At 28.7% G+C, this 13034-nt stretch overlaps 1 protein-coding gene across 1 annotated transcript in view; it reads right to left on the reverse strand.

Annotated features, from left to right (window-relative positions):
- Window positions 1-10970, reverse strand: part of LOC143253977 (cGMP-dependent protein kinase 1-like) — a 34951-nt gene extending 23981 nt beyond the window's left edge. The window contains exons 1-3 of the mRNA XM_076508656.1: window positions 10797-10970; window positions 8986-9099; window positions 2019-2124 (exon numbers count right to left, since the gene is read on the reverse strand). Coding sequence (XP_076364771.1) covers window positions 2019-2124; window positions 8986-9099; window positions 10797-10920 — 344 coding nt within the window. The 5' untranslated portion in view covers window positions 10921-10970. The remainder of the gene's footprint in view (window positions 1-2018; window positions 2125-8985; window positions 9100-10796) is intronic.
- Between the last annotated feature and the right edge of the window lie 2064 nt (window positions 10971-13034).

Genomic DNA, 13034 nt, shown 5'->3' on the forward strand with positions numbered 1-13034 from the left:
ACACAAGTATGAACAACACTACTGACAATTAGGATCATAAGACACACATTTGACAATGGCAAGAAAAATTAGTCAAATAGAATAATTACTTATATGTGGCTATTAGTAATAATATGTAACCAACAACTACCTAGATGTACCTAGTTAAACAAATCATTAATATCAAATTGAAAACCCTCAAAATTTAGAGTCTACAAAGTATATAACATTAATGAACTGCAAAATCAATAAAATTACACAGAAAAACAAAGTAATAAACAATATCTAACTTAATAATTCATCTAAGTTAACTTAGATGACAAAGGACATATACATAACCTAATTTACAAAAGTCCAAGCACTGATAATGTGAAATATTTAAATCTTCCAAGTGAATAAAAGAAGAAAGCCACAAACAATCTTCCACCAAAGTGAATGAGGTGGTAACATGGCAACTGAAACAAGAAAAAGAAAACAAGTGATATCATGCATGTCTTTAACACACATTAAAACCAGAATATGAATTGCCAAATTACTTGATTAACTAGCATTAAAAAACATAAAAAACAAGAAAAGAGAAAACCCTGAAGAGGTTTAGTGTGAAACATACCAAAGTAAGAAGGTGCTAAAAAAAAAAAAAATCCAATCTTCTTCACTGAAAAGAAGAAATATCCAGCCAAACATATCAATCTAACTCCTTGTGAATTAATGTCTTTACTCCTCTGTAGATAAAGTCAAACCCAATTCCTGGGAAGTTATACCTATAGTGTTTCTGACTGTAACAGGATTTCCTGTAGTCAATACACTGAATTGGGAATTCATACTAACATTTCTTATAAATCTGTAATAAGAAATAAACACAATCTTGAATGCAAACATAGTAAAATAAAACTCTTGAAAAAAATATTTGGAATAATAAAGAAGCTCAATCATAAACGAAAGCCATGTGCAAAAAAATATCTCTAGCAATTGAGAAAGTTAGAATTCAGTAGAAATAGCAGAAAAACTAGTTCAGCCAAAATATGTGTTACAATACTACTGGTGGAGAGAAATCACATTCTACAAACATGTTCAACAGTAGTGCAAAAATTGGTAAAGTGTATAGATTGATGCAATGATTGTGATCATTCTTTCAGCAATGCTTAGAGAGCAGAAAGAATATCAAAACAGCTTTGTGTGAGAGAAGGAAAGAATGTACCTGAAAATAAATATATGCTTACAAGTGAGCAAACAAAAAAGTGCAACGATTATAATTCAGGTACCTAGAGAAAATAGATATGAAAGATTGGATTTTCCTTCATAAAATAACTTAGGAAAGCATTATGTTAGAATACAAGTTATACAAAACATGGAGTAAAAACAATTATTGAAATAACATTAATTTTTAATTACATTTATAAATTAATTTATGATTGTTCATTTGAAATGATCTGAACACCTACTTGACCAGAAACAGTTAGTTAATGGTGTGGTCAAAGACAATTGTTTCTGTTTTAACTGAGTGGAAAAGCCTTGTACCTTTTTCCACAAGCCTTAAAGTGTAAATTTTGAGCTCTAGTTTAAGATTGTTATGGTAAAGCTTTAGCACATTCTGTCTATTGTTTTACACAAGTGTTTAAATCTTTCTTTTGCATTCCACGATCATTTATTCAGTCACAAGTTTTTTTCAATCCTGCTATTATTGTAGAACTTACTAATTGCCTATTAGTCCCAGTTTTACTTGTGAACTCCACATATTATTATGAAAGGCAAAATTTACATTAATAAAAAAAAAAAGTTATTTTTTAAGTGTCACCTTGCAATGCAAATCTGAATGAAGTATGTTGTATGTTATTTGTATTTATAAAATTTCTGGAAGATGTACTTTACCTGTTGTACTTTAAAGAAACCAAAAAAACATTGTTTTGTTCAGAACAAAATCCATCATTGAAGGTCTAAAAAAAGATAATTTATATTATATTGTACTTATAAATCTAAAAGAAGTTACTGTTTTATGCTTACAAATATTATGCATACAATTAGAAATATTTGACTTTTACCTCTTTAAGAAATTGGTGTACTCTGCTTGTCGCACTAGTCCTGTTCTCATCATTATTGTTTGGAAACATTGTCGTTCAATAGCCCACAGTTTACAGTCCATTATGGCTAAAAAACAAGATACACATTTATACATCAATTTTGAAAAAGCACAGACACAAAACAAGAGAAATGGAACTAAAATATTACATTTTCTTAGTATTTCTACAATTTATACCTACCATAAGTGATGTCAAATGCAACCATTATACCACAACAGCAATGAATAACTGTGCCCTTAAGAGTTGTCTCTGAACTTCTGCTCTTAGAAAAAAGGAGAAGACTTAAGCCAACACTATTTTTCACAAAATTATTGATTTCCCTTTTAAACGCTACAAACTGATACTCATTCTGTAAACAAATCACCCTGTCAAAAACAATTTTAAAACTCTTTTAATTGCAGCATAGCCCAACATTACCAAATCTTAAACTTTAACAGTTTTGTCTCATTTCCAGAATATACATATAGCAAATAGAAATCATAGGCCTTTTTCCTAGCTGTCTGCTGGATAATTTTGCAAATTTTAATAACAGCATTGTTTCTTCTTCTTTTCTCTAAAAAAAGTAAGTTAAAAGATATTAACCTATCATTAAAAAATAACTCTCCAATCCCTAGTATCACCTTGGTATCTATCCTCCAAATATTTTCCAATAAGTCAATCAATATTCCTCCTTGCATAAAGAGATCGAAGTTCTACATAGTATTTCAAATGAAGTTTAACTAATGTTTTGTACAAAACATTAATTACCTCTACTGACTTGTAATCAGTATGTCTGTAAACATATTCTAAAATTCTATTGGTTTTACTACTAATAACAGAACATGAGCAACTTATCTACCACTATGCCAAGATTGTTTAAGATTGTTTTCTTCATTACTGAATGGGTTACCATACATATTACTAGTTTGTTGCACTTATTATACATATATAAAAATCATTTACTTAATAGTTTTCCAACTAATACATTGACTCAAGTCATTCTGTAGAATCTCACCTCAATAAGTCTAGAAACACACAACAGTTCAATATCACCTGCAAATTTTACAAGTTTACTAATTACGCCCCTGTTGGTATCATCAACGTAAACAAGGAAAAAACAAAGAAAAAGGCTCAAACATACAAAAGCCTTGTTTAAATGAACAACACTAGTATACATTTTTTGGATAATGATCCATGGTTTCTTTGATTGAAATTACTTGAATTTTGCCTGCTATATCAGTAAGACTAATTAGCCTGTAATTTCTAGGGCAACTTCTTATTATACACTTTAAATATAGTAGTAGCATTTAGAATTCCCCAATTATCATGCCATTTGTCTACTTGCCTACCAAAATTGAGAGAGAAAACCCAGTATATATGATCTTTAAAGTTCTCCAAAACCCAACAAAAACCATTGTTTAGTCCTGATGCCTTAATTTATTTATTTATCTTCAATCCCTCAGTCTTTCATTTTGCCACCAAGGAATTAGTAACTACATGATTTAGATGACGAGCATTATTTTCCATAACATGCTTAGGGTCAGTAGTATTGCTAACATCTATCTTGTAAAAAAGAAAAACAAACATTCATTAAAAAGCCCATACATTGCATGGTCTTTAACAAAAATCTTGTCATAAGCATCATTTCTAATCCTCATTTTAACATTTTGCTTATTTTTAAAGTTAAAAAAAATTCTTGCTTTTAACACAATCTGCCAGCTCTTATAACTTCAAGTTTCTTAAATCATATTTTTGCTTTCCTTTAGCTATCTGTAAATTTAAATCTCTTAAATTTATTGAACTTATTCTTGGTTTTTCTCTTTTACATCTTCAGAAAGACAATTGGGTTTTTACCCAACATCCTTTGTTCTTTTTATCTACCTTCAAGTAAAGAAAATTATATTCAAAACATTTACACATCTGTCTAATATCACCTTTTAACCTCATGATCCCAGTTCACTAATGATACATCTAGTCACATGATCTCAAAATTGACTTTCCAAATACTGGGAACAATAATTTATTTTTTAACTTATCAAGTAGCAAAACATCAAACTTAATAATTTAATTATTGCTTTCCCCAAACATTCTCCCACTTCAACTTTTTTTAACCACATCCTCATTGATAGTTAACAATAAATCTTAAATTGCATTCCATCAAAACCACTTCAAAAACATCTCTCTCCCTCACTACTTGACTCCAAACAATCATAATCAATGTTTATAAAATTAAGACTTCTATAATTATTGCATCAGAATTCTTAATGATAACAACTCAGATCTCATTATATTACTTTCCACTGAAATCACCTTTCTGATCAGACAGGATATAACAGTTGTCAATTATAACTTTTACATCCTTGAAACCCTTGATTATAACTCATGCAAATTTAGCATTCTAGTTACTACTCATTTAATGTCTTCCTTCATAATTAAATACAGTTCATCCTTTACATAAAGCCACCTCAATCATCTTTCAAAAAGGTTTACAAGGATACATGGAAATCTTGAAGTAAGAATTGAAGTCCCCATTGGCTAATAAAATTGTGTGCAACTGGAAAATGCCTTTAGTTTGTTGCAGTTTTTAATATTAATAAACATTCCAATAACAATCTAGCCAAACAAAAATTAACAGACACTCATTTCACAAAATGCAGGTGTCATTTTATGACTACCATGATATTTTTTAGTCTTTACCAATTTTACTCAGTCTGTTAAATTATTGTTTCCCAAGCCTAAGAAAAAAAAAAAGTTATTTATTTCTGGAATATTTTTTGTAAAATTCAACTTCTATTTGCAACAGGAAGAACTAAAAATCTATAAAAACTTCTACATCATAAGATTTATACAATTTACTAAACAATAAAGTATCCATTAAATCCTAACTTATATAAAAGATATAAAAATCATTTACTTAATAGTTTTCCAACTAATACATTGACTCAAGTCATTCTGTAGAATCTCACCTCAATAAGTCTAGAAACACACAACAGTTCAATATCACCTGCAAATTTTACAAGTTTACTAATTACGCCCCTGTTGGTATCATCAACGTAAACAAGGAAAAAACAAAGAAAAAGGCTCAAACATACAAAAGCCTTGTTTAAATGAACAACACTAGTATACATTTTTTGGATAATGATCCATGGTTTCTTTGATTGAAATTACTTGAATTTTGCCTGCTATATCAGTAAGACTAATTAGCCTGTAATTTCTAGGGCAACTTCTTATTATACACTTTAAATATAGTAGTAGCATTTAGAATTCCCCAATTATCATGCCATTTGTCTACTTGCCTACCAAAATTGAGAGAGAAAACCCAGTATATATGATCTTTAAAGTTCTCCAAAACCCAACAAAAACCATTGTTTAGTCCTGATGCCTTAATTTATTTATTTATCTTCAATCCCTCAGTCTTTCATTTTGCCACCAAGGAATTAGTAACTACATGATTTAGATGTGAGCATTATTTTCCATAACATGCTTAGGGTCAGTAGTATTGCTAACATCTATCTTGTAAAAAAGAAAAACAAACATTCATTAAAAAGCCCATACATTGCATGGTCTTTAACAAAAATCTTGTCATAAGCATCATTTCTAATCCTCATTTTAACATTTTGCTTATTTTTAAAGTTAAAAAAAATTCTTGCTTTTAACACAATCTGCCAGCTCTTATAACTTCAAGTTTCTTAAATCATATTTTTGCTTTCCTTTAGCTATCTGTAAATTTAAATCTCTTAAATTTATTGAACTTATTCTTGGTTTTTCTCTTTTACATCTTCAGAAAGACAATTGGGTTTTTACCCAACATCCTTTGTTCTTTTTATCTACCTTCAAGTAAAGAAAATTATATTCAAAACATTTACACATCTGTCTAATATCACCTTTTAACCTCATGATCCCAGTTCACTAATGATACATCTAGTCACATGATCTCAAAATTGACTTTCCAAATACTGGGAACAATAATTTATTTTTTAACTTATCAAGTAGCAAAACATCAAACTTAATAATTTAATTATTGCTTTCCCCAAACATTCTCCCACTTCAACTTTTTTTAACCACATCCTCATTGATAGTTAACAATAAATCTTAAATTGCATTCCATCAAAACCACTTCAAAAACATCTCTCTCCCTCACTACTTGACTCCAAACAATCATAATCAATGTTTATAAAATTAAGACTTCTATAATTATTGCATCAGAATTCTTAATGATAACAACTCAGATCTCATTATATTACTTTCCACTGAAATCACCTTTCTGATCAGACAGGATATAACAGTTGTCAATTATAACTTTTACATCCTTGAAACCCTTGATTATAACTCATGCAAATTTAGCATTCTAGTTACTACTCATTTAATGTCTTCCTTCATAATTAAATACAGTTCATCCTTTACATAAAGCCACCTCAATCATCTTTCAAAAAGGTTTACAAGGATACATGGAAATCTTGAAGTAAGAATTGAAGTCCCCATTGGCTAATAAAATTGTGTGCAACTGGAAAATGCCTTTAGTTTGTTGCAGTTTTTAATATTAATAAACATTCCAATAACAATCTAGCCAAACAAAAATTAACAGACACTCATTTCACAAAATGCAGGTGTCATTTTATGACTACCATGATATTTTTTAGTCTTTACCAATTTTACTCAGTCTGTTAAATTATTGTTTCCCAAGCCTAAGAAAAAAAAAAAGTGATTTATTTCTGGAATATTTTTTGTAAAATTCAACTTCTATTTGCAACAGGAAGAACTAAAAATCTATAAAAACTTCTACATCATAAGGTTTATACAATTTACTAAACAATAAAGTATCCATTAAATCCTAACTTAAACTAATTATTTTATGATGAAGACTGCAATTTATAAATTTATACTGATAATGTTTATTTTCCAGATCAAGACACTAAAATTTCTAAATATCAAGATGCTCTCACAATCAAAAAAAATGCTTACTTTAGCTTATATTGTACAAGAATATAAATGCTTAATCTATCTGAGTGCACAGATTCACTGTAATCATGTTATGCTGCCATTAAATTAATATATTTTCTCACAAAAATTAACCATTCCCCAAATATTATTTTTTCCAATTCTTTGATCTACTTTTAGGAGTTTTTCTTACATTGTGTTGGGTAAAACTACAATTATTCATAAATACCACAAAGGTGGATATTTACTTATATAATGTCACAATATCTCTCTACTTCTCTTAGTCTATTAACTTACCATATCTAAAGGCATTTTCATATGCTACACAGGTAGCCACCCTGACATTTTCAATGATTACATGATTAACAATGTTAATAACATAACTACCACTTTAAAAATATCTCATGAAATTCTTGAGTTTTCTATAGTGATTTTTTTTACGAAAATATTTCTGAATTTCTTTTTCTAGCTTCTGCTTCTACTTCTTTCTTTTTTTTTAATTACATAACTCAAATATCAAAACAATGGTGTCAACTAATTTCACTAAGGTGACAAGTTTAAAATGGAGTATCCACTTTTATGAGTATTATTAGCAACTAATGGTAACTTGAAAAATACATCACAATTCTTGTATTCATGATGATATCATTACCCTTTAAGTTACCTTTTTTACAGAAATTTGGTGTTCCTCTAAGAAACTGAGTTCATGGTAGAAAGATATTATCAGTTAATAATAAGTAAGCAATAAATATTACAGTTAAAACCTCATTGTATTTAGAACTTAGTTATAAATACAACCTTCCTTTGTCTATTGAAATATTGTATTAAAAACTAGCAAACAAGAAAAACTTTAAAAAAAGAAAGAAATTTTGGGATGACTAATACCAATCCTTCCAAAACAATCAAAACAAAACTGTATACATGATAGCATAACAGCTATAATTCCAATTCATCTTATTTTTGTTTGTCAACACTATAGTATAGTATGTACCTGTACTACTATGTAGCAATTATTGAAAAGTGATCCCTAGATTTAATTCTTTTTTAATTTTTTCTTTACTTGTAAAACTAGTAGTATTGACAATAAAAGCAGTTAATGTAAAAATTTCAAGTGCTTGAAAAATGATATCAAGCAGCACACGGTAAGTTATTTAGATGATAAATGACTACAGGGGGGTGAAACCTCATCCTTAAATATAAGAGTGAGATAAACATTAGCATTAAGCAGCCACAATGGGTGTGTTGTTGCTATAAAATCACCGCTTCTGAGAAATACCTAAACAAAAAGGCTAAAGTGAACAAAAGATTTCAAACAAAAAGATGAAACCCAATTCATCTTGTCTGGTAACAATCAATTATAGATGAATAGCAGATAGAGGTTGAATATTAAGGTCAACATATAATATCTACAAAAAAAAAAAAGACAAAAATATAAAAAAATGTATCACTGTTTAAAGCCAAAGCAAAATACAAGTACAATATACTGTATTTGTTTTTCTTTAAAATTTTCTGTTATAATGTATTATAATACAAATAATAAATGAACCACATAGTTACAATTATTCACTTTTTGTCACTCACTTATACGTATCACTTGTGTTCCATAATTATTTTCAAAATTGTAAATTCTGTTAATCATATAACTGAAAAGAAATGCATTTTTAATGTACATATGTTAAGACAAGCCGATAACACTATCCTGAAACAATTTGTATTAAAACCTATTATTTTATAATATGTAAATAAACAAATGATAAATTTAGCTAAAACCAAGCATTATTTAAGGATCTCTCATTAATAACTTTTGAAAAGTGTAAAACAAACTGCTACATAAGACAAAAATATCTTATTCTTGATAAGTAAATTAAATTTCTAATATTAAAAAGCACATGGGTGAAAACAATACAAAAATTCACTACAGTAACATTGTGAAAAATGGTATGACTCATAGCTTATTTTACATACTTATTAGAAACTACAGAATAAAAGAAAAATAAAATATTAACAATACCTGTAACTGTGGCAGTACGAGTACAGTTGTAAAGTATAGCCAACTCGCCAAAAACTTTCCCAGGTCCAAGTGTACAGAGAAATTTTCCATCCTTTGATACTTTCACTTTCCCCTCTGAAAAATAAAAATAATAACCTTTACTAATTTCCTTAATTTAAAATTGATAAAAAATTGTTTTCATTGTGTATTATACATCATGTTCAGTGTATTTATTTCTTTGCTGAATGATGGTTTTAATTAAATTGAGTATCTCTTCAAAATATAATTGTTGTATAGCAGACCAAACTAATACACTTTGAGCTAACCAGTTTTGCTTGATAATACCACATAAAGACAGCAAGTAATAAAGATTACTGTTTAGAGTTGAAGAAAGTGTAATATTGTAAGGTAATGGTAACAGTACCTGAACAGTAAACAGTGATATTAAGATTGCAGTGAAAAATCAAAAGAATCACACACTTTCATTTTTGGATACTCTTATAAATGACAATAAAGGGCAGTTTAAGGGTGAAGTTTATCAAGAAAACTATTACTGGATTATATTTTAATTTTGAAAGCTTCATTCTTACTGCTTTTTTGAGAATTTAGTTAAAATGATTTTTCATTGCACTTATGAAATATCTATTAATGTTAAACATCTTATTTAAAAATGATTTTCAAAGTATTTTGCTGGCAGAATACTTTGTGGTAATTTAAATAAGAGAAGTGCATTTACATCTCGTGTTTAAGATGCACCTAAAAATATTGTATATAGACAAATTAGCATTCTCCGATTCTTAAAAGTCAGCTAAAATAAAATCATCCACAAGGTGTACTTTGCAGATATAGTCAAGGTGCATTTTTAAACCTAACTGTTACCATAGTTACTTTTTTAAAGACCAAATTTCATTTTTCCAGTATTCTTTTGTTATGTATAAATTCATTTGTACTTATTGTCAGCAGAATCACATTGGCTCTACCAAAAGAAAATTAATAACTTGTATAAAAGAATATACTAATGTTAGGTCTTTAGTTAAGTCCAACACACACACACACACATGCCCTCCCTCAGAAGTTATGAAAAAACTTATCAATCCTAATTTGTTTAGGATCTGAGGCTAAAGTCAAGGATAAAGTCTCTGTATTAACAATAACAAGTCTTTGCCCCCAGCTAGTACAGTAGTATGTCTGTGGATTTACAACCCTAAAATCAGGGGTGTGATTCCCTTCAGTGGGCTCAGCAGATAGCCCAATGTGGCTTTGCTATAAGAAAACAACCACAACCAACCACAAGTCTTTGTTGGTTTATAAATTAAGGCTCAAGTTCAATGTTCAATACACTATTTACTTAAAATACTTAACAGTTGGCTATTACTAATCTTTAAAGTTTCTAAGAGTCCACAATCCAACCCCTCAGCACCTCACTAAGGACATATTATGATAAGCTAAGGATCATAGTTGTAATGTTTTTATAACAAAAAGGTTATAAGCTAAATATTTCCTTAGATCAATTGCTCCACTCACATATATGCTTCTTCCTTCAGGCAACATTTCATGTTATGAATGTAGATTAGTTAATAGTAGACAAAACTGCAATTTTCAGTTACTAAAACTCTTCGGTTGTTACCTGATGCAAGTTTGAGTGGCTTATAATTTGGATGCAATAAATACATTGTATCTTAGCAACAAAATCTTGTTTAAATATTATGCTAAAACTAATTTTTGTGATGGCCACCAAACTATATGTCTACATAAATTAAAGTTTTAAGAAGCTTTCCATAAAAAAATTATCCTGAAGAAAATAAATAACAAAACAAACTATAAATGCTTACCTTCCATAACAAAAACAACAGATCCAACTTCTCCTTCTTTAATAATCAAACTATCTTTAGCATATTCAACTGGATACATGCAGTCTGTGATCTCTACTATCTGAACTATTTCAAGATTTTTCATGAAATCATTATCCAAGATAGCATTCTTGATTAATTCTTTTGATCTGGGAAAATAAAGCATACATGTTTACTTTCCAGATTTTGAATTCCTATCCTACATATTTACATGAAGAATGTAAATACCCAAAATTGCTATAGCTACTTTGGTATATATCAATGCATACAAAAAATCTGAAAAAAAACAAAAAAAACACATATCTCCCTTCAAGAAAATTTGCAGTTCTACAAAAAACATCAATGAAACATACTATAGTGTGATCTACAATACTTCCAAAATATCAGGTATTATAATAAATGCAATGAATGACAGAAGTAACAAACATATTCAATATGCTGCAATATCTCATCTGGATTATACCATCCATATTCTAAAATTATTTATATGCAAATAGAAATTTTGTTTTGTGAGAAACACAAGAACATTTGGTTCCAATCATCAAAGAAAAACAAAATAAACTTTTTAAAAGAAATAAAAACTTAATAAACAAGAAAAAAAAAGGAATACCAAACACCTTAAATGTATTCAATACCAGATATCAATGTCCTTTTTCAGTTGTTAGTTTTACAAATCAGGATCTATATCATGCATTAGTACCAAGTTTTCAATTATAATGGCTCAGCAGAATGAACTGTCTGTATTCATGCTGTCTATTAGCAGTCAAGGCACACATGCAAATTTTGCACATTAATTAAAATTTATTAGATGCAATAAGCTAGAAATATAACAAATTAATTTGTATACACTACATTATTTACCTCCTGTCAAAAACAATGGAGTTTAACAGCATTTAGTGTTAAAATATTGAAATAAATTTTCAGTAATTACTTTTATATTTTTCTAATCATAATGAGTTTAATTCTAATTAAATACTTGTTTCTTTATTTAGCATTTTATGACAAGCACATTTTTTATTAAATAAAACTTCCTCAACTAATCATCATCTGAAACTGGTCACAAGATTGAGAATCCCATGTACCATGTTTTCTTATTAATTTGAATTCTAATAGATTGAAACAACTTGCATGAAACCTACTTTTCACTTCAAACAACTTAGTTTTCTAAATGTATGAAAAAAGGACACTAGACAAGTGTGACAAACTGAACACAATCTTTATAACAGAAAACAAAATTTTATCACTTGTGCACAAGAAAACAATTGTTTCTACTGGATTATGATTAGCTCCACAACTTTCCTTCTCTCACGTTCACATTATATTGAATTAAGTACAATGATCTTAAAATAAGTCATTATTCAAAGTACTCCAGATGGAACTGAACAAAGATTTTGAACCTGAATTCAAAAGTATAGTTTCTTTGTCCAGTCAACAGCATCATCTCATGACCTTTCTTTTCTCACAACATTGGTCAGCCGTAATATTTAGATATCAAATCAGCTATTAATCAACAAAAGATATTACAGTTGTTAATCATTTCACACCAGGTGTTATATATTAATGCAAAGTTCTCTTTGCTGGAATAGATACTATCTTCCATTAAGAACAAAGGAAACAAAGCAACTACACCAAAGCAATCTGAACAACTTTCTTAACCATCATGTTTGTGCTAAAAATGTGTATAAAATATACAAGTAAGGAGAAAATATAAAATGTGTCTGCATATCACATACAAAAATCAATTATAATTAATTTGTGAAGAGAAATATAATAATCCACATAATGTATTAAAGCAAATGTTCGACTTCTTGCTTGTTAATTTCACATTATAAAGTGCTTCCAGTTAATGGGAGGTAATACAAATGTTGACTTCAAAAAACAAAAGAGTAAGTACTTTATATGTATTGTTATTCAAATTCCCCAAGGAGGCATAACTTTTACCACTTTGTACAAGAACGTGCATGTCCAAATATTTTATTTATGGCACTAATTACATATTTAACATGGTGCAAAAATATTTGGATGTGATACATCAAATGCATTATTATTAAAAAGCACCATATCTGTTTGCCAGCTGCTCAAAACAACAGTGATCACACTAGTAAAGTGTGAAGTAAATGATGCAGAACAAGATATCTCAATCATACCACTTACACTGAAAACACACACAGATGGTAACCAGCTTACACAAATACGTAGTCACAACAATGTTTATAAAAA

Source organism: Tachypleus tridentatus, chromosome 6 (genome assembly GCF_004210375.1).
Source record: "Tachypleus tridentatus isolate NWPU-2018 chromosome 6, ASM421037v1, whole genome shotgun sequence".
NCBI lineage: Eukaryota > Metazoa > Arthropoda > Merostomata > Xiphosura > Limulidae > Tachypleus > Tachypleus tridentatus.